The sequence below is a fragment of the Panthera tigris genome, chromosome B1 (assembly GCF_018350195.1).
Source record: "Panthera tigris isolate Pti1 chromosome B1, P.tigris_Pti1_mat1.1, whole genome shotgun sequence".
In the NCBI taxonomy this organism is placed as follows: domain Eukaryota; kingdom Metazoa; phylum Chordata; class Mammalia; order Carnivora; family Felidae; genus Panthera; species Panthera tigris.
In genome coordinates, this window is record NC_056663.1 from 164,044,995 (window position 1) to 164,072,188 (window position 27,194).

The following is a 27,194-nucleotide window of genomic DNA, read 5'->3' on the forward strand; positions in this document are numbered from 1 at the left end:
CAGGATCTCAGGGTCATGAGATCAAGCCCTGAATAGGGCTCTGCGCTGTGTGTGGAGCCTGCTTAAGATTCTCTCACTCCCCCTCTTTTTCTCCCCCCTCCCCTGCTCACATGCACATGTACTCTCTCTCTCTCAAAATAAAGTGGATTTCTTATAGATCACATATAGATTTTATTTTATAATATCTTCCACTTTAAACATTGACAGTCTTTGTCATTTAATTTGGCTGTAAATCATTGACATTTAATATGATCTTTGGGGCACGTGGGTAGGTCAATTGGTTAAGTGTCTGACTCTTGATTTCAGCTCACGTCATGATCTCACGGTTCATGAGATTGAGCCCCACCCCCGAGCTGACAGCGCAGAGCCTGCTTGGGATTCTCTCCCTCTCTTTCTGTCCCTCTGTCACTCGTGCTCACACTCTGTCTCTTCCTCGCTCTCAAAAACAAACTTCAAAAAAAGGTTTTTTAAGTTTGTTTATTTTTGCTGACAGCAGCAAGCCCAATGGGGTCTCGAACTCATGAACTGCAAGATCATGACCTGAGGTGAAGTCGGATGCTCATCGGACTGAGCCACCCAGATGTCCCTCCCCCTGCCCAAAATACACTTTTAATGTGATCTTTAGTATGGTAGTATTTAAATCTGTCATTTGCTATTTATTTTCTATTTGTCCATCTGTTGTTTTTTCTTTTCCCATCTTTTTGTTTTCTGTTTAATTGAGTATTGTTTTTCCATGATTACATTTTAACTCTTTTATTGGATTTTCACACATTTTATATACGTGTATTTTATAAACTCCAAATACATTAATTTTACTTTTGCTTTAAATAGATATCTTTTAAAGGGTTTGAAAAAATAAGAAAAGTAGTCTTTTATATTTATCATCAAACTCACTACTTCTGGTGCTTTTCATCCTTTTACATAGATTGGGGTTTCTGTTTTCATTTTTTTTCTGTCAGCGGACTTCTAACGGTTTTTATAATGTTGGTCATGACGTCTTTCAACTTTTATAAACTACCTTTAGCCTTTGTGAAACATAGTTCTGTGGTAAAATTCTAGTTTGATAACTTTTCTCCCATACTTTAAAGATGTTGCTCCATTATCATTTAGCTTGCATTTTTTTTCCCCCGACAAGGAGTGTGCTGTGATTGTTATCTTTCTTCCTCTGCATGTAATGCCTCTTCTTTCCTTTGGGTATTTTTAGATATTTTTCTCTATACTGTTGGTTTTCAGCAGTTTATTTGTGGTGTTCCTTTGTATGGCTTTCTTTGTGTTTCTTTAGCTTAGTTTTTGTTGAGCTTCTTTGGATCTGTTTATAGTTTTTATCAAATTGTGAAATTTTCAGTCTTTGTTTCTTCAAATATTTTTCCCACGTGCACTGCCTTCTGAGACTCCAAAGACATGTATGTTATGCAGCTTGAAGTCCTACAGCTCACTGATGCTCCATTTTTTAGTCCTTGTAATTTATGTGTTTTAGTTTATGTAACTTTGTCTTCAAGTTCACTTATTTTCTTCTACATTGTCTAATTTGATGTTTATATCTGCCTGTGTTTTTTCATCTCAGATATAGTATTTTTTCATCTCTGAGAGTTGGAGTTGGGTCTTTTTTATATCTCCCATGTCTTTCCTTACCAGGCTCATGCTTTCCTCTATCTTCTTGAATATATGGATGGGCTATACTTACAATGCCCATTTTAATGTCTTTGCCTTCTAATTCTGTCATCTATCACGTTTGGGCCTATTTCTATTGATTGACTTTTCTTCTTTCGGATTATATTTTTCTGATTGGTAATTTTTGATTAGTTTTCAGACATTGTGAACTTTACATTTTTGGATGCTGGGGGTTTGTTTTGTATGTCTTTAAATATTTTTAAGCTTTATTCTGTTTTGAAGTCAAGTTATTTAGAAATCATTTGGTTCTTTTGAGGTTTCATTTTATTAGGTGTTTTGAGGCTGCCCTTTTAGTTAGGACTAATTTGGTGTCGCTACTGAGGCAATAATTCTTGTAAGTACTCTAGGTGATGCCTGTGTGTTAGGAAGTTCTTCCATTCTGGCCATAGGGAGCACAACCTATTTCTAGTCTTGAATAATCTCTGGAAACAGTTGTACCTTCTTCCACTGGTTCTTTCTCAGATTTTGAATAGTTTCTGCTTCACACGTGTAAAGACCAGTACTTGGCCAAAGACTTGAGAGGTCCTTTTGTAAGTTCTCCAGAGCTTTCTCTGTACTGCTATCACTTCTCCACAAATTCAAGCCACACTGACTTCTCTGAACTATGAATTTTGTCTTCTCAGCTTGGTGAGACCACCAGACTCTGCTTGTGATCTTCTTCCTTGTCCTATAGCCTCCAGGTCTGAGCAAGCGCTATCATAGGACTCACATTGTTTGTTTCTCTTCTTTTAGGGTTGCTGTCTTATGCTGCCTAATTGTCTAATGTCCAAAATCTGTTGTTTCATATGTTTTGTATGATATTCTAGTTGTTTAAGATAGAGTAAATCTGATTGTTATTCCTCCATGGTCAAAAACACAAATGTCAAAAGTCTTATTAAGTCATGGACCACATAACTTTCTTTCTCCCACTGTTAACTGGCAGGATGATAGGCACATAGTTTTACTTGGTAAATATTTGTCTAATTGAATGAACTATTTTGACTTTTAATTGTTTTTCAGTACTGTGTGTTCTGAGTTATTTTTATATACTGAAACTTGTTCTTAAGTAGGTTACAACCCTAAGTTTCTTTAAGACAGTTGTAGTATTTTTTTCCTCCAAAGTTTGGATATATGAGAGGCCAAGGAAGGAGTTAGCATGGCAAGATGGGCTTTAAGTAGTTAGTTGCTTTGTGTTCATGAATGAAAATTGGGAGAAGTTTGCACGAATGGATTGGAAAACAGGTGACAAAACAAAGTTAGAAACAATTAGCCTTTCTCTTTTTCTCTCCTTTAGTCTTTGATTCCATGGTTTGAAAATAACTGCTGGGGTGCCTGGGTGGCTCAGTTGGTTAAGCGTCCAACTCAGGTCATGGTCTTGTGGTTCGTCAGTTTGAGCCCCACATCAGGCTCTGTGCTGCCGGTGAGCAGCCTGCTTGGGATTCTCTCTCTCCCTCTCTGCCCTTCCCCTACTCTCTCTCTCTCTCTAAAGATAAATAAATAAACTTTAAGAAAATAACTGCCAAACTAATCTATACATTGAACTATACATTGATTTATTTTCATTAAATTTAAAAAATAGATTAATTGCCTAAATTGACTATAGGAGTTGACCAGATCCGTTCCTTTGGTTAATGCTGGCAATCTCTGCATAGATAAGTAGAAATGAAATTATCTAATGGGACTGTTGTTAGTCACAGAATAATTAACTGAAGGGCAAGAAACCTTAGCTTAATTTCATTAAATTAGGTCATTGTCTATTTACATTTATAAGTTCTTAATACAGTCTGTCTACTTAGAAGAATGTGGATACTCTTGAATACTTTTATTCTTATGGTGAAAAGTTCTTTGGCTTTTCATAAGTTCTGAGAATAATGACACTCATATTATGTGTGGTTTTCAAGTGACCTGTTCTCTGTATATTGCTTTCCCTTCAGTGTTGTCCTGGAAACTGTCCACCTTGTGATCAAAACTGTGGACGGACTTTAGGATGTAGGAACCATAAATGTCCATCTATCTGCCATAGAGGTAAAATTTAATAATAGCTGTAATTTTTTGTTTGTATTTATACAGTGCTTTATAGTTGATAGAGTTTTATATTCATTATCTTACTCTGAACAACCTTGAGAACGTAGGGCAGTCACCAGTGTCCCTATTTTATGGACAAGGAGATTGAAGCCAAAGATACTTCAGTGACTTACTCAGGGAAATACCTAGTAAAGAAGTATGGCTAAGATTTGAACACAGGCTTTCTACATATAAAAGTTCTTTCCATAATACCATGTTGTTTCCTTACTTCTTCCCAGCATCTCCCCCACAGTTTTTAAATTAGTTATTATGTTCTTAGGTTTTTCAGCATTATTTTGAATATTAGACATTTATATGGAATAGACATCTAGTAAGGGATTGGATGTATCCTAAGCCAGTGTTCTCAGCCTTTTTGGTCCCAAGATCCTTTTACATTCTTTTTGTACCCAAAGACCTTTTGTTAATGTTAGTTTCATCTATTGATATTTATTGTATTTGAAGTTAAAATACAATGTAATAATATTTATTATTTTATTTAAAAATAGCAGTAATAAACCCATCACATCTTAATACAGTAACTTTTTTTGGTGAAAAATGACGTTTTCTGAAACAAATGTAGTGAGAAGAATGGTATTTTACATTTCTGTAAATGTCTTTACTGTTCAGCTTGATAGAAGATAGGCTACATTCACATGTGTGCTTCTGCATTCAGTCTGTTGTTATACTGCTTGACCCATAGCACCTGGAAGACTACTCTAAGCACATGAGACCTTGCAGACCTCCTGAACAGGTCTTAGGGTTGCTAAAGTTATTAGACAATGAAAACTGCCTGGGTGGCTCAGTCAGTTAAGCATCTGACTCTTGGTTTCAGTTCTGGTCAGGATCTCACGGTTTTGTGAGTTCGAGCCCCAAGTCGGGCTCTGTGCTGTCAGGGCAGAGCTTGCTTGGGATTCTCTCTCCCTTTCTCTGCCCCTCCCCCACTCATGCTGTCTTTGTCTCTCTCAAACAAATAAACTTAAAAAAGAAAAACTGAGTTAACTTTACCCATTTGGAGTAGGATGATATAAAAAAGGAACACTGATTGTATAGGGTAGTAAGAAGGGATGGACTTTAGGGTAAGAGGTCCTGGTTCAAGTCTGGACTTTGCCACTTAGTAATGTTATGACCTGGGACAAACTATACTGTGGGATAAGGTGGATGCTTGATGCCTTCCTTAATCTCTTAGTCCTCAAAAACCTCAAAAAAATATGTTGTGCTGCTGTTATTTTGTACAGTAAGGAAATAGGCAAAAAGACTATTGGCCCAAGGTCATAGAACTAGTTGCAGGCAGGTCAGATGGGAACTCAAACTTTAATGATCTTTACATTATATCCCATTGCCTCCCTGTTAGGAAAAGTGGCAGATTCTATTAATCCCATAGATACTTTCCTATGAGTGTTCTCTCATGGGACTACTCATAGTGTTAGTGTCTTCAAATTGTGAAGTTTAGGACTAGTTTTTCAGTTTTCCCCATTACTGAAAGAATTTTATTTTTATATAGTCATATGATATCATTGATTCATTAGATTTCATTAACTTTAATAAAAATTTTTTTAATGTTTATTATTTTGAGAGAGAGACAGAGGATGAGCAGGGGAGGGGCAGAGAGAGAGGGAGACACAGAATACAAAACGGGTTCCAGGTTCTGAGCTGTTAGGTTAGAGCTTGACATGGGGCTCAAACTCATGGACTGCAAGATCATGACTTGAGCTGAATGAAGTTGGATGCTTAACCAACTGAGCCACTCAGGTGCCCCGGATTTCATTAACTTTTCTAATGTTACTCATTAATTAAAAAAGTGTTTTTGAGTGTCTACTAAGTACCAGGCACTGGGAATATATAATTGAACGATATTGACAAAGTGCCTCCTGCTCTTATGGAACGTATTTTTTTTTTTTTTTACTTCCCCTCCGTTAGAATATAAATAAATAAATAAATAAATAAATAAAGAATATCAGGTAGTGACAAGTATAGAAAGAAAATATAGTGTGATCGGGGAGGACTCTAGAAAGGTGACATTTGAGAGGAATCCTAAAAGAAGTAAGGGATATAAGCCATGTGCAAAAGAGGGTGGAATAGTGTTTTGGGCAAGAAAGCAGTAATTGCAAAGGCCTTGAGACAGGAGCATTTGAAGGAATTGCAAAGAGGACTGTAGTAAGTGCTCAAGGGACAAAGGGTAGGAGATGAGGTCAAAGAGATGGTGGGATGAAGGGTGCTGGAGAAAGAATATGTATAGGACCTTGTTGACCGTTACTAAAATGCTGGCCTTTACTACAATTAGAAAACCTATCTAGTTATATTACCATTAAAGAAATTGGATCAGTAGTTTAGAATTGCCAAGAAAATACGGCTTAGTTGATTTTTACACATTAACAAAATTTAAGATATATATATTCAATCTCTTTATAAACTGTTCGAGAGTATATGTAAAAAAGGAAGATGTCCCATTATATCATCTGACAAGGAAACTAAGAGAAAATTATCAGCCAATCTAACTCATAAACTCTGTAACTCGTAAATATTTGTAAAATATTAAAGTTTCAGCTAGTCAAATCCAGCTATCCAGTATTACAGTATTAGCTGTCTAAAACCTTAATCTTTCATAACCAAGTTGGGTTTATTCCAATAATGTATATGATTGGTTAAACTTTAGAAAATCTAATAATGTGATTTACCACATTAGTAGTTTAAAGGAAAAATGAAACTAAGTAAATGTCTAAAAAACAGTTGATGAAATTCAATATCCATATTTGATGGAAACTTAACTGGAAATAGAAGGGAACATCCTTAGCTTGATACAGAGTATCTGTAAAAAAAAAAAAAAAAAGGTAGAGCAAGCATCATGTTTAGTAGAGGAGTGTTGAAAACATATCCCACTCTTGTTTATTTTGATGCAAACCCCATAAATCCTTCAGTATTCATTTCTAAAATGTGGATTCTTAACCTGAAAATAGTTAATATATGTAACATCAGCAAATATCAGCTGTTTAGCTATATTGTCTCAAAAATGTCTTCATTTTTTACTTTAGTTTGTAAGAATCAACAACCTGATAAGATTGACATATTGCAATTGGTTGATGTCTCTAAAGTCTATGAATCTATACTTTCCCTCCTCCATCTTTTTTTTTTTTTTTTTTTTTTTTTTTTTTTTTTACCCCTTGTCACTTATTTAAGAAACTAGGTTGCTTTATTTAGTCACAAAGTCTACATATTACAGATTGCATCTCTGTGGTATTATTTGACATTTTCTTCTGTATTTCCTATAAATTATTACATTATTAGTGGGATGTAGAGGTTTGATCAGATCCAGGTTCTTCTTCTTCTTCTTCTTCTTTTTTTTTTTTGGCAGAGCATTTATTTTTATTTAAAAAAGAAGCTTATTAGACCCTAACAAAAATTACTTTAATGGAAAGTATGTGGAAGCTACTATTGTGTAACTTTCACCATCCACAGTTACAGAAGACATAGAGAACCATTATTCCATACCCTTTTTCATCATTCTAGATACCTTCATAATCAAGGTTATACTGTAACTCTTAGGAAGAGGATGCTAACTGGATGTTTGCACTGTGAACATAGGAAAATTTGACTTATACTTCTTTAAGTTCAAGGTTATCTGTGTTTATGGTTCCAGAACATTCTGCATGAGTACCCATTTTGGCCGTTGACCCACTGGTCACTGTAGTTACCTTCTGTATGCTGCTTTTTCATTTTAAAAATCTCTCTGAAGCTATTTTAATTTGTCATGTTGTACAGGTATCTGTAACAAATTCTGTTGATCAGTAGGAAGACCGTTCACAGAAATTATTGCTTATTTTTCTCAAGATTTAATTTTCATAAAAGGAAAAGTGATGCTGTAGGTTAACGTGGCAAAAAAGGTGTTATGTTTGATAAGTTTTCTCTTTGAATTGCTGAAAGTGATTGAAAATTATCATTGTTAGGGAGAAAATGATATAATATGCTGAATGAGAAGAGTTAAAGGTCATTATTAACTTTTAGAACATTTGACATCTAGTCATTCTTTTGGAAAGATTAAAATTGATCATGTGGATCAGGATAACTTGGCTTGTGTTACCATCAGGGAAATACTTCATGGATTACACTTATCAAAACACTGAAATATAAATTTGGTAATTTGTATAATCCATATATATTTATATTTTTCCCTATTGTACTTTTTACTCTCATTTCCTTATTCTGTGTTCATTATTTCAACCAGAATTCTTAACTTCTGTTCCTTTTAAGAGCTGTTTTAAGAGGCTTTATCCAGGATGCTTGTCATCATTTATCTGTTATCAGGTTAACTGCTATTCAATATTTTGCTTGGTCTTGACACAAAGGTGGCAGTCTCTTATGATCCTCACTCCTTAGTTGAAGACTTTTATTCCCTTCTTGCTATTTCAGTTCTAGTGAGGAGCCTTAGTTACTGAGAACACTCCAGTGGGAAGAAGATGATGTTGGAACCGTGGGGAGAATGTTATAGCCTGTTTAAAAGAGTTTCTTTGATTTTGTTTTTATGTATCCTCACCAACATACAACAAAAGAAGGTAGAAAGCTGAAACCCAAATAACCGTTCTTTTTGAAATGTTTAGAAAAGAAGTATTTGGAATTAGAAGGGTTATAAGGGTGTAACCTAAAATAAGGGTTGAGAATGAGTCCTTCACAAAGCACGAGTAATAGAAAATTGACTATTCTTGTTAATAACCTGAAGAGAGATGTTATTCTTATTGGGGAATTTATCTAAAAATAATATACTTGAATAAATTTAAGTAAGTTTATCTAAATTTATCTCTTGCTGGGGAATTTATCTAAAAATAATACACTTGAATAAGCAGTATGTGTGAAAATAAGCCAGAAAGAGTATTGGCAACGTTAGATTTTCCAAGACTTAGATCCATTTTGCTTGTGCAGCGGCAATTAAATTAGTAGAGTGTTAAATTTGTTATTTAGAGTAGAACTTTTAGGAATTTTTAAAGAAAATCCTAAAACTTTTTAATGGAATTACCAGTGTAGCTATAAAAAGTATACAAATCTTAAGTGTATAGCTTGATGAACCTTTACAAACTGATCATAACCAGGTAACCAGAACTCAAGATGATTACACAGAACATTACCAATATTTCCAAAACCCTCCTTGTATCCTTTGTAACCATCATCCTGATTGCAAACAGTATAGATTAGTTTTTTGTGTTTGTTTTGTGTAAATGGAATCATATACTACATACTCTGTGTCTGACTCTTTTGCTCAATGTTATGTGTGTGAGGTTCATTCATGTAGTTCCTTTATTCTCATTGTAGAACATCCAGTTGTGTGAATGCTAACCTCATTGATTCTACTGTTGAGGGGCATTTGAGTAGTCATAGTCCTTTTTAAGTTTCAGACTTTTTTTTCAGGTAGTTGTTATCCCTGCCCAGAAACGGTAGATGTGAAGTGCAATTGCGGTAGTACAAAGGTGACAGTGCCCTGTGGCCGGGAACGTACCACAAGACCACCCAAGTGCAAAGAGCAGTGCAGGTTAGTATGAAGTTCTGCACAAACTTACATCTGGTATCTTACGGATTTAAATTCATACTGACTTTTAATATTGTTAGTATCTTTAATTTTACTTTAATGTTCTAAAATACTGATATTCACAATATTCTTGTTCTGTTTGGAGTCAGAAGATAAATAGATAATTGCACTTTAGATGTAATTGTTTAATGATCAAAAGTAATTTAAAAAATTGTACTTTATGATTTAGTCGACCACCAACTTGCCATCATACAAGTCAAGAAAAACATCGCTGTCACTTTGGCTCTTGTCCTCCATGTCATCAACCTTGCCAAAAAGTTTTGGAGAAATGTGGTCACTTGTGTCCTGCTCCATGTCATGATCAAGCATTAATAAAGCAAACTGGCAGGGTAAGGGAATATATTATTAAGAGGTAGTGCATTGCTGTGGGTCATATTTTCTTAATTTTACTTATTCAACAAGCAATGATTAAGTACCTACTGGGTGTTAAGCACTGTGATAGGAGTTGGGGTACAAGGTAAATAAGACTTGATCTTTTGTCTTAAGCTCACAGTATAGAAAAAGCGAGAAACCAGTAAACAAATGTTTGCTAATACTGTGTGATAGTCATGTTGTAATCGTGATACACAAGAGTTTGGCAGTCTTCCTTCATATATTGTGGTTCAGGGTTAAAGATATCTTTTGGTTTCCTCAAAGATTCATTCACTTACTCAGGGAGTATTTGTTAAGTCCGTACTGTGTGATAAGCATTCTTCGAGGTGCTGGGGAGACAACAGTGAACAAAATAATGGAGATTACATTCTACTGGTGGAAGTTGGATTTTACAGTTCTGTTTGTCATTCTTCTTTTGGCTAACGAGAAGTGAAGGAGGCTACATTGCCTTTGTTCTGCCATTTAAAAACTGGGGTCTGCCTCAATTTTTATTGTCAAATGTGTGTAGAGGGGAACAATCTGATAATGACAATCTGATGGAATAAAATATTTCACTAAGCACAATTTGTTGATGACTTGAAAAAATTTCAATCTGCTTGAGCAGAGGATATGTGGAACTATTCGAGTCTTACAATGGCCCTATGATTTAATTCCTCTGCCTTAAAATTGTTAATGTATTTTACTTGTAGCACCAGCCTACAGGCCCTTGGGAACAGCCTTCTGAACCAGCATTTATTCAGACTGCATTACCTTGTCCTCCATGTCAAGTTCCTATTCCTACGTAAGTATTTTACAGTTTTAAAATGTTTATTTATTTATTTTTGAGAGAGAGAGAGAGAGAGAGAGAGAGAGAGAGAGAGAACATGGAGGGGAGAGGCAGAGAGAGAGAGGGAGACACAGAATCCAAAGCAGGCTTCAGGCTCTGAGCTGTTAGCATAGCATCTGACGCAGGGCTTGAACCCACGGACCATGAGATCATGACATGAGATCAAGACATGAGTCAGACACTTAACTGACTGAGCCACCCAGGCACTCCAATATTTTAGAATTTTAACTTAAAAAAAAAAAAAAATCTTTCTGGGGCACCTGGGTGGCTCAATTGGTCAAGCGTCCGACTTCGGCTCAGGTTATGATCTCATGGTCCGTGAGTTCGAACCCTGTGTCGGGCTCTGCACTGACAGCTCAGAGCTTGGAGCCTGCTTCGGATTCTATGTCTCCCTCTCTCTCTGCTCTTCTTCTGCTCATAGTCTCTCAAAAATAAACAAACATAAAGAAAAAATTTTTTTAAATAAAAAAATCTTTTGACACTTTAATTTGAAGTGTGTCTTAGGCCACCTACTCCCCTTTTTCTTTGTTGAGTTTATCATTCTTTCAGGCCTAGTCCATAAACCAGTCTCTCTTTTTCAGCCTTATTCCTTTCTAAATATATTTTACATACTGCTTGAAAACCTCTCCTATGTGTATATTTTTTCAGCCTTTCCCCCAGCTGGAGTTTAATATCCTTATTAGTTTCCATAGCAACTCTTCTTATCATTACAATAATTCATCCAAGAGATCATCCTCTGTTAGTTTTTCTGACTGATTCCCATGCTAGTCTTTGAGTTCCTTTAGGATGGAGGAAAGCCAGGTTTTAGGTAAGGTGTAATTGAAGGAAACATTGAAAATGAAAGTAGGTAGTTTTCTGGAGGGACCAGAAAATGACCTGGACTGAGTTGTAAGGAGCCAAACCTAAGGTAATAATAGAATCTTGGAATGGTTCATACTTTCAGTAGAAGTTATGGAATATAGAAGAAGAGGGAAGCATAGAATTCTGGGAAGCAACATAAAATCACCATTAAGGTTCCAAATTGAATATTGGTACGTCTTATATATCAACCTTTTCCAGAGGGCCTTCTTGTTTATTTTTAAAAGCTCTCACTCTCATTTTGTCCCTCCACATCTTTCTTTTCTGTTTAAGTAGCATGTATATTTTTGTATATTGGTTATGGAGTCAGGTTCGGAGGCAAAGTGTTGCTGGGAGCTATATCTACAGAGTGATTTTAGTCTGGATATTAGTGAAAGATTCATAAACACTAAATTTATATAATTGTAATCAGTTATCTTTGAATTCCTTAGTTTATCTTACAGGAGGATTATTTAACAGATATGTCTATCTTCATTCATTCAATTAATTTGCTTGAAATCTTAGGTTGGATTAAATATTTTATGACAATAGAAAAACTGCCTGGAATTACTAAGTCATGTTTACTAGAGGTTTAAAAAATTAATTTAAAAGTCTTTCCTTTGCACTTGAATGTGCTGCTGGAAGTTTTTTTGGATATGTATATTAAAATTGTGTTTTAGAGTAAGAACTTTTGAGCCCAGTGTTGTGCTTCCCGCTAACTACTACTATGAATAAGTCATATCCCTTCTCTGTAAAATAAGGAAATTTAAGATATCTACAAAAATGTCAGTGTCAAAGAGAAAATTTTTGGAGGTCCTTCTCAAAATCTATTCATTGTGTCTAATAACAATTTTTTTCTAAAGTCTATTTTTTCTGATATTAGTATAGCTACTTATACCCTCCTTTGGTTACAGTTTACATGGAGGGATAGACAGATTCTTAGAAACACAAAAGCAACTGAAGCTGACTCAGAAGTAGAAAATCTGAATAAAACTATACCTAGTAAAGAGATTAAAGTAGTAACCAAAAGCTTACCATAAGGAGAAGCTGAGGATGGGTGACTTTACTGGTAAATTCTACCAAACATTTAAAGAATTAACACCAATATTTCATTGTGGGGAGACATTTCCTGATTCATTCAATGAAGCTGGTATTTCCCTGATACTAAAAGCAGAGAAGGACCTCATAAGAAAACTATAGACCAATATCCCTTTTGTATAATAGATAACAAAAATTCTCAACAAAATAGTAACAAACTGAATCCAGCAACATGTAAAAAGGATTATGCATATGACCAAGTGGATGTATCCCAGAAATATGAGGTTGATTCAACATATGAAAATCAAAATATCAAAGTAATATTTTATCACTAGAATAAAGGACAATTGATAGATTCAGAAAAACATTTGACAAAATTGTACACAGTTTCTTGATAAAAAAAACTCAACAAACTTGGACTAAACAACCTCCCTCAACCTGATAAAGGGCATGTATGAAAAGCCCTTCATCATACTTAGTAGTGAAAGACTGAAAGCTTTCCTGTTAAGAACAGGAACAAGACTAGGATGTCTGCTCTTGCTCCTATTTATGTTTACATTGTATTAGAGGTGCTAGTCAGACCTATTAGACTAGAAAAAGAAATAAAAGATGTATTCATACTATTTGTATTGTTAGATGATGTGATCTTGTATATGAAAAATCCTAAGGAATCTTTACATAAGTTATTAGAGATATTGAATGAGTTTAGTAACGCTATATAAGCAACACTGATATACAAAAGTCGATTCTATACACTAGCAATGAACCATCTGAAATGAAATTAAGAAAACATTTCTACCTCCAATAGCCCTAAAAAAGCAACTTGGGCGGTTCAGTCGGTTGAATGTCCGACTCTTGATTTCAGTTCAGGTCATGATCCCAGGGTCGTGGGATTGAGCCTCACATCAGACTTCATGCTGAGTATGGAGCCTGTTTAAGATTATCTGCCTCTCTCCCTCTGCCCCTCTCCCCATTCTCTATCTAAAAAATTAAAAAATTAGAAAACCAACTTGTTTATTCAACAAATTTAATGAAAGAAATCTAAGGTTTTATGCACTGAAAACTGCAAAACATTGTTGGAAGAAATTAAAGAAGACCAAAGGCTCTAGTACTGGCATACATACATATAGATCAAGGGAATAGAATTGAGAGTCTAGAAATAAATTCATACACTTAATGGCCAGTTTTTGACAAGGGTACTAAGATAATTATTTAGTAAGCGGCAAGATATCCCACTTTTATGGATGGGAAGACAATATTGTTAAAGACATTACTACCCAAAGTAATCTACAAATTTAACATACTCCTTGTCAAAATCACAGCTGGCTTTTTTCCAAAATTCATATGGAAATGTAAGGACACAGAATAGCCAGAACAGTCTTGAAAGTGAAGAACAGATTTAGAGAACTCATACTTCCTTATTTTAAATTACAAAACTTTAGGGGCACCTGGGTGGCTCAGTCGGTTGGGCGTCCGACTTCGGCTCAGGTCATGATCTCGCGGTCCGTGAGTTCGAGCCCCGCGTCGGGCTATGTGCTGACAGCTCAGAGCCTGCAGCCTGTTTCAGATTCTGTGTCTCCCTCTCTCTATGACCTTCCCCCATTCATGCTCTGTCTCTCTCTGTCTCAAAAATGAATAAACGTTAAAAAAAATTAAAAAAAAATAAATTACAAAACTTTAACAATCAAGAATCTGTGGTATTGTAGCGACGGACATATTGATCAATGGAATAGAATTGAGAGTCCAGAAAGAAACCCATATGTTTATGGTCAGTTGATTTTTCACAAGAATGTCAAAAAAATATAGTGGGTGCTGAGAGAACTAGATATTCACACGGAAAAAAAAATGAAATTGGACCTCTGCTGCACAACATATGTAAATCTTAAAATGGGTCAAAGATCTAAAAGAGAGGTTTTAAACTCTTAGAAGAAAACAGGTGTAACTCCTTGTGTCCTTGGGTTAGGCAGTGGCTTGTTACATATTGCTGCCACCTAAAGCATAAGCAACAAAAGAAAAAATAAAGTGAGGACATTATTAAGAAATTGTGCTTCAAGGACACAATAAAAAAAATGAAAAACGTCACCCACAGAATGGGGAAGATGTTCGTAGATCATATATTCTATAAGAGTATTATCCAGAATATATAAAGATTTCTTTTTTTTTTTTTTTTTTCAAGTTTATTTACTTATTCTGAGAAAGAGAGCACAAGCAGGGGAGGGGGCAGAGAGAAAGAATCCCAAGCAGGCTCTGTGCAGAGCCTTCAAGCAGGGCTTGAACTCACGAACCATGAGATCATGACCTGAGCTGAAACCAAGAGTCAGATGCTTAAGCAACTGAGCCACCCAGGTGTCCCAGAATATGTAAAGAATTCTTAAACTGAGAAGCAAAAAGGCAATCTGTTTTTAAAAATGGGCAAAATCTTCGAATAGACATTTCTCTAGAGAAGATCTACACATGGCCAGTAAACGTGAAAAGATGCTCAAGTAATTATTAGGGAAATTCAAGTCAAAACCACATTAAGATGTCAATTTATACCCACTAGAATGACTAAAATAAAGAAGACATAAGTGTTGGTGAAGCTATGGAATAGTTGGAATCATCTTACATTGCTGATGGGAACGTAAAGTGGTGCCACTACTTTGCAAAGCAGTTTGGTAGTTTCTCAGGAAACTAAACTTGGAGTTACCAATTTTAGGTATATACCTAAGAGAACTGAAAATATGTGTTCATAAAAAACTTGTACATGAGTGTTACAATAATAGCATTATTATTAATAGCCAAAAAGTGGAAACAACTCAAACGTCTGTCAACTGATGAGTGGATAAAATGTGGTATAACTATGCAGTGGAATATCATTCAGCTATAAAAATGCATGAATTAACTGATATGTGCTGTAACATGGACGAACCTTGAAAACAGTATGCTAAGTGGAAAAGGCCAGACATAAAAGGCCACATAATGTTTGATTCCATTGATGTGAAATGTCCAGAATAGGCATATGCATAGCACCAGGAAGTAGATTAGTGGTTGCCAGGGGCTATGGAGTGATTTCTAAGAGTTACAGGGTTTCTCTGTTGGTAGTGAAAATATGCTTGATACTGGTGATGGTTACACAACCTCGTGAATATACTAAAAACCACTGAATTGTGCTTTAAAAAATTTTTTTTAATGTTTATTTTTGAGAGAGAGAGAGAGCATGAGCGGGGGAAGGGCAGAGAGAGAGACGGAGATGCAGAATATGAAGCAGGCCCCAGGCTCTGAGCTGTTAACACAGAGCCAGATGCGGGACTCGATTCCACGAGCTGTGAGATCATGACCTGAGCCCAAGTCAGAGGCTTAACCGACTGAGCCACCCAGGAGCCCCTTAATTGTACTTTTTTAAAAGTATAAATCTTATCTCAGTTTTAAAGAGGAGACAAACATGTAAAGGTCTTTGTAATTCTGATATAATGATCTTTCAGTGGCAGGTGTAATAAAATTAGTATAAAGTATATGTTAAAAATATTACTTGTCACATGAACGCCGAGGTAGTATAATTTTTTCTTAGAGTAGAATGTTCATGTCTTCTTGTCCCTTGCCTACCATTTTTAAACATAACCTGACTTTTAATAATTTGGCTGTGTGGTAAAAGAATTCTGAACATAAAATACGTGCTGTATCATTATGGTGCCTTTGGCTTCAAGTTATAAAGAACCTACATAAAAAAGTGACATAATAACAACAGTTTTGCCTTGTGCAGTTAGACTGGAGGTAGAGCAGCTCTGTGGTTGGTTAAGCTGATTAATGTAGTTCTGCATCATCAGGGGTTCAGATTCTGTCTTTCTGTTTTATCCTCAGTGTGGCATCTTTGCTCTCAGGCTACTTGGCTTTCTGTTAAACTTCCCATCCAGACAGGAAGCTTTCCAAAGAGAGAAACAAACTGTTTATGTCTTCTACCATCATCTTCTATTTTTAAAGAGTGAGAAGCCTTTTCCAGTAGCCCCATAGCAAAACTCCTTTCACATTTCATTGGCCAGAGTAGGATCACAAGACAGTTTAGAAACTGTCCCTGGAAAGGGAAATGAAATGTTTATTTTTTAGTTTTTTTTAAATAGACTTTATCTTTTTTTAGATGATTTTCAGGTTTACAGAAAAATTACACAGAAAGTAAAGAATTCCCATATGGTCCTGCGACACAGTTTCTCTTGTTAACACTTAGTGTGGCATATATATATTTTTTTTACATTTGAGGAACTGATATTGAATAATGATAATATTATAAACTAAAGTTCATAGTTTATACTAGGGTTTATATTTTGTGTTGGATGGTTTTATGAGTTTTGATAAATGCCTGATCTCGTGTATCTGCTAATTACAATATCATATACTATAGCCACTGCCCTAAAAACATCGTGTACTATTCTTGTTTATCCCTCACCTTCTTCCTCAAGTCCCTGGTGACCACTGATCTTTTTAATGTCTCTATCATTTTGCCTATCAGAATGTTATATAGTTGGAATCAGATGGCTTACAGTCTTCTCTATGCATTTAAGTTTTCTCTATGTCTTTTTATGTCTTGGTAGTTCATTTCTTTTTATTGCTGAATAATATTCCATTGTATGAATGTACCACAGTTTGTTTATCCATTCACCTATTGAAGGACATTTTGATTGCTTCCAAATTTTGGCAGTTACGAAGAAAGCTGCTTCAACATTCACGTGTAGGTTTTGCTGGATCATATGGTAAGGCTAGCTTAGCTTTGTAAGACACTGCCGAACTCTCTGACAAAGTGACTGTACCAATTTTGCATTCTTATCAGCAACAAGAGTTCCTGGTGCCCTGTATTCTTGCCGGCATCTGCTTGTCAGTGTTTTGGGTTTTAGTCATTCTAACAGGTATGCAGTGGCATCTCATTTTAATTGGCATTTTTGTAATGACATGATGTTCAGCATCTTTTCATAGTTTTGTTTGCCACCTGTATGTTTTCTTTGGAGGGTGAGGTGTCTGTTCTCTGTTCACATCTTGACCATTTTTCTTAATTGGATTGTTTGCTTTATTATTATTAAGTTTTAAGAATTTGTCTTACACTTTGGAGACAAACCCTTTGCCAGATACGTTTTTTCTCAAAGTCTGTGGCTTTTCTTTTAAGTGTTTTTCACAGGGCAGATGTTTTAGTTTAATAAAGTATAGCTTAACTATTTTTCTTTCGGAGATCACGCCTTTGGTGTCGTACCTAAAAAGTCATCCCCACACACAAGGTCACTTAGATTTTCTCCTATGTTGATAATTTCACATTTCACATTTAGGTCTGTGATCCTTTTTGAGTTGTCTGTTGTGAAAGGTATAATGCCTGTTTGGATTTTTTTTTTCCCCATGTAGATGTCTTTATTCCAGTACCAACCATTTGTTGAAAAGACTATCCCTTCTCTATTCAGTTGCATTTTTCCTTCATCAGAAATCAACTGAGTATATATTTGTGTAGGTCTGTTTCTGGGCTCAGTATTCTGTTCCATTGATCTATTTGTCTGTTTACTGTTACCAGTACCATCCTGTCTTGATCACAGTAGCTTTATAGGATGTCTTTAAGTTGGGTAGTGTTAGTACTGTGTTGTTCTTCAATACTGTGTTGACTATCCTGGGTTTTTTTGTTTTTCTATATAGACCTTAAAATCAGTTTGTTGGTGTCCACTATTAATAACTTGCTGGGATTTTGATGGGAATTACATTGAATCTAGATCAAGTTGGGAAAGAATCAACATTTTAACAATATTGTGCCCTTCTATCAATGAACATGAAATATCTTTATATTGTCTTTGATTTCTTTCATTAGTGTTTTGTAGTTTTGCTCATATAGATCACGTATATATTTTGTTAGATTTGTATCTATTTCATTTTTTGGTGCTAATGTAAATGGTGATGTGTTTTTAGTTTCAAATTCAAATTGTTTATTTCTGGTATATGGGGGAGCAGTTGGCTTTTGTATGTTAATTTTGTATCCTGCAATCTTTTTATAATCACTTATTCCATATGTGCTTTTTTTATGTAGTAAAACTAGTGGCGTTAGCACCTTTGCTTTAGGTAATCTTTTTGAAGAATTTATAATGTTTTCATTTTATTTTTTTTTCTTGCAGAGAATGTCTTGGGAAGCATGAGGTGAGTTATAGGTACAAGTTTTAAGTAAAGCTTATAATCTATGCTACTGTATAGGGATTGTTAGAAATGACAAAGTCAAAGTATTGTTTTTTGTGTTTTTTTTTAGTGCTCTAAAAAGTACAAGAGTTTATTTGCTGATTTTTAAAATATACAGTGCTTTTGAGAATTAGCCTATGTCTGTGTGGTCACTATAGCATCATTATATTGAATTTCCCTTTTAGGAATAGAATGTTTTGCTTCTTGGCATTCGTTTTTTGGATTTTTTGATAGGTTACTTTGATTTTGATAATAATTACTATTAATGAAAATGTGTTAGACCTTTATGAAACTTGTTCTTAAATGATAACAGAGTCATTTCAGACATATGGGACAGAAGGTTTTGTGTGTGTGTTGCTAATATTTTCTTTTCTTTTCTTTTCCTTTTTGTTAAGGTGAGTCCACTACCATGCCATACTGTAGGACCCTACTCTTGTAAGAGAGTCTGTGGACGAACCTTAGATTGTCAGAATCATACATGTATGAAAGAATGCCACAAAGTAACTGAAATTGATGCCTTCATTGGCAAAAACAAGGTAATATCCTTAGGTTGAATATATATGTGCTTATAGTATGCTTGAAACATTCTTTTGGATAATTATGCCATAAATATTTTTCCATTTTGTTATAACTATTTTCCTTTTTCTTGCCCTCATCTCTTCTCCTTCCTTGCCTTTCTTAATACAAGCAGCTTTAACAGCTTGGTGTACATTTCTCTGTATCTTTGTGCCAACTCATGATATGCCTTTTAATGTACTCTTCACATACTGTACCTGTGTTAATACATAGGCTTTCGTTTTATGATAAAAGTACAGAAATTATGTATCTATTTAGATAGTAGATAGAAATATTACTTCCACTTCTGTCCGTTTATATCTCTGAGTTTAATTCTGGAACATTTTTTCTTAGCTGTTTTTTAAACCTAACATGTATGATAGACAATGTCCACAATTTTAATAAATTTCTAATCTTTTGTTGGGAATAAAGTAAATAGCATCACAGATGTAGGGTATGTGTGTGTGAAATTCACTAAAAGCATTTTATAAATCATATAAGTCAACCATTGAAAGTTCTCTAGAGGCGCCTGGGTGGCGCAGTCGGTTAAGCGTCCGACTTCAGCCAGGTCACGATCTCGCGGTCCGTGAGTTCGAGCCCCGCGTCGGGCTCTGGGCTGATGGCTCAGAGCCTGGAGCCTGCTTCCGATTCTGTGTCTCCCTCTCTCTCTGCCCCTCCCCCGTTCATGCTCTGTCTCTCTCTGTCTCAAAAATAAATAAACATTAAAAAAAAAATTAAAAAAAAAAAAAAAAAAGAAAGTTCTCTAAAAACTGACATTTTACAAGGAAAAATATAGCCAATAAAATTTTAAATGATACTAAATTTTTTGTATATAATATATAAATAACATAAAACATATATATATATATATATATAAGTATATATATTTAGAGTGGGAGAGTATGAGCCAGGGAGAAGGACAGAGGGAGAGAGAGAGAATCTTAAGCAGGCTCCATGCTCAGCATGAAGCCTGGTGCAGGCCTTCATCCCACGACCCTGGGATCATGATCTAAGCTAAAATCAAGAGTCGGACTCTCCACTGATTGAGCCACTCAGACGCCCCTTATTAAATTTTATTTTTAAACGTTTAAATTCATCAACAAATAAAACTAACAAAACCCAGCAAAATCATTTACAATAGCAATAAAATATACCAGATTCCTGTTGAAACACAATACAGATAGTCAGTCTCCTGCTCTGAATTTCCTAGGCCATATGCAAGGTTCTGGCCAATAAAACATAGGCAGAAATGTTATTCAACTTCAGGAATAGTTAGAGAAATCTTAATTTATCATTAACCATTCTTTCTCTGTTTCCATGATGGAGGAGGTTGTATGTCTCTTGTGATACAGTTAAAAGCTAGCAAACTCCCCATCATCTTGTATCCCAGAATCATTGATTTCCCGGAGTCCCCTGCCAGCCTACATTTGACATGATGTGTGAATAAAAAATAAACTTTGTTATATAAAAAATTATATATTTTTAAAATATTTAATGTTTTTTCAAAGACTTCCATTCTATAGGGAATCATAATATTATTAGCAAGTGTGTGTAATGAGAAGTAAGCCAAAGATTTTAAGATTCATTTTATTAAATAACATTAAATTTTCAAATGTTTAAATTATTAATATGAATTGTATGCTATTGAAAAATTCACTTGCATTGTTACTTTTTTTTTTTTTTGTCTTTGATTCAGTGGTTGTAAAGCCTGATAATATAAATGTCCATAGTATCATTCTTGCTCATGTGCAGACATATATGTAAATATATTGCCTATAATTTCTTCATTGATCTGTGCTTTCATCCTTAATAAAAATGTTCTCATGATAAAATGAAAGAGAGAGTGGAATTATAAAATCATACTAACATAAATATAATAATTCAAAATCACTTTAGTCAGAGTACAGCTGCTATATCTTCTCTAGATTTCCAGAACATCAAATGAGTTGGAAAAACTCATTTTAAGAGCTGATAAGAGGGGCGCCTGGGTGGCTCAGTCGGTTAAGTGGCCGACTTCGGCTCAGGTCATGATCTCGCGGTCTGTGAGTTCGAGCCCCGCATCGGGCTCTGTGCTGACAGCTCAGAGCCTGGACCCTGTTTCGGATTCTGTGTCTCCCTCTCTCTGACCCTCCCCCGTTCATGCTCTGTCTCTCTCTGTCTCAAAAATAAATAAACGTTAAAAAAAAAAATTAAAAAAAAAAAAAAAAGAGCTGATAAGACACCAATTGGGGAATTATCTTGGATTATCCCAGCATTGCTCCATGGGCAATGGCTGTGGTAAAGTTTGGGTTATAACTTACATGCAGTTCATCTCAATTTAGCTACAAGTCCACCTTTGTCTCCCACTCAAGGAAGGCTACTACAGTGCAAGTGAATGAAAATTACATTATTTAGGGGATAACTTTGCAATCATTCTAATTTATATATTAAACATGAAATATATCATGAACTCTTTAAAATTCCTTATTGTAACATCTCAGTTGAGACCCACTGGAGATGATCTCCTTGTATGTCTGTCTTGACCCAAATGGCTCAGGAATTGTTAATTCAGCTTCTACCTTGAGTTGTAGCACAGAGCTTACAACATACAAAAAATATTAAATTAATAAATATTAAATATCGGGTATTTAAAAAGCGTTTATTGACTGGAATCAAAAGTCTTTTGTTTCTTATCTCTGTAGATCTCTCAGTCCAGTCAAAGCTGTTCTTATACGCTGTGGCTCTGATTGCTACAAGTAGCAACAGATATATCTCTATTGTCTAATTCACTGGCTGCAGTGAGTGGAACTGTGGTTAATTGAGGAAAGGTGTGAGATTGATGGCAATTGAAGTGAGTGTATTTCCCAAGCAAACCTGGGCACAAATAATTTTTAGAGTGACTGAAAGAAGAAATAATAAGTATTTCCGTTTCTTCTACTTGAAGAGAACATACTCTCTAAGAATACTTTCCATAGTGATTTTGATGTATTAACATAAAAAATAAAACCTCAAAAATACAAAAAAAAAAGAAAAGAAAAGAAGAAGTGGAAGAAATAATGAGGATAATCTTTGGGGAAAATCTGTACCAAAAATAAATGAAAAAGAAAAAATATATCGGTACATAATCACACATAGACACATACATTTCGTGTATGCTTATGTATATGGTAGACCCTTGCCACGCAGCATTGGCATCACCTGTAATCTTGTTGGAAACCCAGAATCTCAGATCGTACCTCAGCATTTAACGATTGCCAAGTGATTGATCATGCACAAAAGTGTTTGAAAATCACTGCTACAAGCAAGTGTGTATGATGTGTCATGTTTCATTGATTTAAAAAAAAGAATTTTGTTATAATCATCAGACTTTGTAAGAGATTGGAACTTAATTATTTCAGCCATTAAAAACAAAGGATAATTCTGTAATGTGATAGAAGTTCTAATTTTTGCTACGATGATAATCATAGTATATAAATGTGGAACACCTTAAATTTATGAAATGTCAAATATAAAACAGGAAAGAAAAATTTTACTTATCAAGATTCATTTTCCAGTTTGTAATAATAATGCACATGTTTATTCTGCCTTCTCATCATCTCCTTGCTTATAATTGGGATTGCTATCCTTCTGGGATTTCTAGACATCAGATGAATCAGGAAAAACTCATTTAAAAAAGATGGTATGACTAATTGGGGAATTATTGTAGATTATCCCAATATTGCTCCCTTGGTTAAAATTCCTGTCTCCCTTTAAAAAAAAATTTTTTTTTAATGTTTATTTTTGAGACAGAGACAGAGCGTGAGCAGGAGAGGGGCAGAGAGAGAGGGAGACACAGAATCGGAAGCAGGCTCCAGGCTCTGAGCTGTCAGTACAGAGCCTGACGCGGTGCATGAACCTGTGAACCATGAGATCATGACCTGAGCCAAACTCGGATGCTTAACTGACTGAACCACCCAGGCTTCCAGTGTCTCCCCTTTTTAAAATAAGAACTGTGTGGGGCGCCTGGGTGGCTCGGTCGGTTAAGCGTCCGACTTCAGCTCAGGTCACGATCTCGCAGTCTGTGAGTTCAAGCCCCGCGTCGGGCTCTGGGCTGATGGCCCAGAGCCTGGAGCCTGCTTCCGATTCTGTGTCTCCCTCTCTCTCTGCCCCTCCCCCGTTCATGCTCTGTCTCTCTCTGTCTCAAAAATAAATAAACGTTAAAAAAAAAAAAAATTAAAATAAGAACTGTGTAAGATATTTGACAGCCAGTCTTGCTGTATTTCTGAATTAAGGTAGATTCTTCTGGAAGATAGAACTTGATATTTGAAGTGATCCAGGAAGATAGCTTAGCAAGTATAGATTCAGTGATTTTTTTTTTTTTTTCCATAACTGGAACAAAGGAGCCCCATACCATCAGTATAATTCTTCTTTTGCAGATAGGGAAACTGAAGGTTTTCAAGTGACTTGTTCATGATAATATAACCAAGAGAGTAGTAATAAGAAGGTAGTATCCCTGATACTACCTGATATTAACTTCCAGCCCAGTATGATCTTCTATTTATTTAAATGAAAGATTATTACAGATGTACCACATAGCCAGGAAGAAACAAATGAGATAGACTATGTGTGTCATCTTTGGTTATGTTTGCACATTTTGAGATTCACTGCTTCTCTTTTTCCAGTCTTTCCCATTTCAGAAAGTTGTTTTATCAGTTTTACACCATTCTGCAGATCAAAGACAGGAACATTGCTTAATTTCTTTCTTATCTTCCTTTCCTTGTCTCACAACAAATCTTGTTAGGTTTATTATCTTCAAAGTAGATCCCTGAATCTATTTCTTATAACCTCTGACACTAACCTTCTCATTCAAGCCACCATCACCTCTTCCCTAGATTTCTGCAGTATTTTCCTAGCCAGGCTGTCCACTGCCTCGTTTGTCTTACTGCATTAGCCAAATTCATCTTTTAAAAATGTAAGAAAACAAAATAAGTCATGTGTCATCTCCCTTTTCAAAACCCATCAGTAGCTTTCAGTTACTCCCAGGATAAAATGCAGATGGCCTTATGATAGCCCAATAAGGCTTTATAGTGATCTAACTTCTGATGACATTTCCTACCTTTTCATTCATCACTCACTTGTTCCCTTCTACTTTTGTTCTTGCTATTCTTTGAATATTCCACATTTGTTCTTCTGTCAGAGCTTTTGCACTTAGTTTTTTTTCCCCTCTGGAACTCTATATTCTTGTGGCTTTCTCCCTTATTTAACTTAATTCGTGTTCAAATATGAACAGGAATTTCTTCATGTTGCTCCTATTACCCTCTCTTATCCTGCTTTATCTTTTTTCAGAATATTTATGAAGACATTCTGTTATGTTCTTTATCTCCCCCATTTAAATTTAAGTTTCTTAGGTCAGGGATCTCTCACATTTTGCATATTCCCAGTGTGTGAATGATTCCTGGCACATAACGCTGAATAAGTGTGAATAAATTAATATACTTTTTAAATTAAAAAATAGAAATTATTTATAGAAGAATGTTTCATAATTGAGACACTTTTTCTTTTTTTTTTTCTTTTTTTTTTAATTTACATCCAAGTTAGTTAGCATATAGTGCAACAATGATTTAAGGGGTAGATTCCTTAATGCCCCTTACCCACTTAGCCCCTCCCCCCTCCCACGAGATACTTTTTCTTTTTAATCGTGTATGTTAAAAGTAGCTTGGGTTTTTATTGACATAATAACTCGTTTGTAATCATAGCTTTACTTAGGAATGATAAAAAAAAAACATTTTTAAACTTTAAGACACTATCCATGTCTATAGCTCTCTTATTTCGCGTATGACATATGAAAATACTGTCTTGTAATAACAATTTTTAACCTTTTGTAGATATAGTTAAATTATTAAATACTAGAGGAGAGAGGTGCCTTCTTGAGTTACATTCAAGTACATTTATTTTTTTCATTTTTTTTTTTCAAGTTTATTTATTTTGAGAGAGAGGGAGATCTCACGTGTGTGTATGTGTGAGTTGGGGAGGGGCAGAGAGAGAGGGAGAGAGAGAACACCAAGCACGCTTCATGCCCTCAGCACAGAGCCTGATGGATGGCTTGATCTCAGAACTGTAAGATCATTACCTGAGGAGAAACCAAGAATTCTACGCTTAAGCTTAAGCAACTGAGCCACCCAGATGCTCTGAAGTACATTTACTTGTAAATGTAATGTAATCTTGGTTTACTGAAGTGCATTAAAACATAAACTTCTGGTCATTCTTTTTCCCCTCTATGCATGTTTCTCTTTGACTAGATGAGATCAGTATCTTCAGAACACTGAATGCTTTGGGAATTGTTATTTATGTATTAACAGGGTGTTGATTTCTTTAGTTTGATGGTGATCGTGCTTGTTGGGCGGAAATGAATTAATAATGTTTTACTCTTTATTTTTTTTCTGCTACGAACCATTCTTTAGGAAGTAATTTAAATTTTTAGTAGGAATACCTCATGTAATCCAGTACAATTTCAGATGACGCAGTTTGATTTAATGAAGTTTGTAGACATAACAGTCTTTGTGAATAGTGGTGATATTGATAATTTTGCTATTCTTCATTTTTAATATATATTTTTTCACTTTGAATAATTTTAAAGAGTGAAAGCATGCACCATTTTATTAACTATATTCTCAAGAGCTGCAAAAGTGCTTTTTTTTTTTAATGGGATATGTGAATTTTGTAGTTTTAATATATAGAAATGTTCAACTTCTGTACTTAGATGATTTATTTCCTTACTACCCATCAGGCTGGCCCAGAATGCCTTCACTGTGAAGAAGGGTGCTCTAAATCACGGCCTCTGGGTTGTCCCCATCCATGTGTTTTGCCATGTCACCCTGGAGAATGTCCTCCTTGTGTTCAGATGCTTAGAATAAAATGTCACTGCAAGATCACAAGCCTTTATGTGGAATGTAGGTAAGTGGACTGAAGAAGTATTTACTATAATTATTTTAACCAGTATTTCTTTGTAATTCAGAACCCTATACAGTATTCTTTAGGAAATATTATTCACTGTTGCCCATAGACACTAGAAGCCTAGACTTTCCAGTAGAGACCTGAAGAAAGACATGTAGAATCCCTCACCTTCTAGATACTTAGTCCTGGTTTCAAGGGCAATTCTGCTTTTTCCATTTGGGAATTCTGTGTAAGAGTTTTTAAGGGAAAAAGTTTCATCAATCACTGCTTAAAAAAAAATAGAAATATTCCTATAGCGGATTGTCAAGCAACTATGTCAAACTAGAATTTTGTTGGATCAAAACTTGATGTGCACATAGTTACTAAGGCATAATTTTTAAATTCTATGGGGCGCCTGGGTGGCTCAGTCGGTTGAGTGTCCGACTTCAGCCCAGGTCATGATCTCGCGGTCCGTGGGTTCGAGCCCCGCATCGGGCTCTGTGCTGACAGCTCGGAACCCGGAGCCTGTTTCAGATTCTGTGTCTCCCTCTCTCTCTGACCCTCCCCTGTTCATTGCTCTGTCTCTCTCTGTCTCAAAAATAAATAAACATTAAAAAAAAAAATTTAAATTCTAGACTTTTGTTTATTACAAGTGTAGCTGTTATGGCATATGCCAAACTAGGCTATGACTTCTATATTTCCTTTACTTAAAAAAATGCACACTTAATAATATGTATATTTTTGCTTATCAGTTATGTGGAGGGGAAAAATTACCATTTTTTCCCTATTTAATCACAATCTAACATAATTTATCTAACTTGTTCAGCTCCGTTTCACCCAAGTTTGTAAAGTGGGCTGTGTGTAAGTGTATTTGACTCAAGTTAAAGTTGGGGATATGACTTTGTTTCTCATTTTTTTAACATAAATACTTTTTGAAAAATGCCTGTTAATAGTATCTTAAATTTTCTTTTGTCATTTATACTATAGACTACTGTTTTTTTAAATTGGAAAAGTTAAATTTTATTCTTTTTATATATTAAAATTATTTTGTTGAACTTTTAAGAATGAACTATTCTAATTTTTAGCTTTAGAGTTTTGTTTGAAGAGGGCAATTTTGCTTTAGTAATTAGTGATACTAAAGAAAGGAGATTTTCTTTGGTCTTATAGGGTGTAAATTTCCTTTTCTTGCTTCTTTTTCCCTTTGTTATGAAGTCTCCAAAG

The 27,194-nt window shown here is 35.1% G+C and overlaps 1 protein-coding gene across 3 annotated transcripts in view; it reads left to right on the forward strand.

Annotated features, from left to right (window-relative positions):
• NFXL1 (nuclear transcription factor, X-box binding like 1) overlaps positions 1-27,194 on the forward strand; it is a 72,080-nt gene that overhangs the window by 25,264 nt on the left and 19,622 nt on the right. For all 3 annotated transcript variants that reach the window (XM_042984581.1, XM_007075907.2, XM_007075908.3), the window contains exons 12-18: positions 3,585-3,675; positions 9,109-9,229; positions 9,456-9,615; positions 10,348-10,439; positions 18,470-18,491; positions 18,923-19,063; positions 25,828-25,994. In XM_042984581.1, the coding sequence (XP_042840515.1) occupies positions 3,585-3,675; positions 9,109-9,229; positions 9,456-9,615; positions 10,348-10,439; positions 18,470-18,491; positions 18,923-19,063; positions 25,828-25,994 (794 nt within the window). The remainder of the gene's footprint in view (positions 1-3,584; positions 3,676-9,108; positions 9,230-9,455; positions 9,616-10,347; positions 10,440-18,469; positions 18,492-18,922; positions 19,064-25,827; positions 25,995-27,194) is intronic.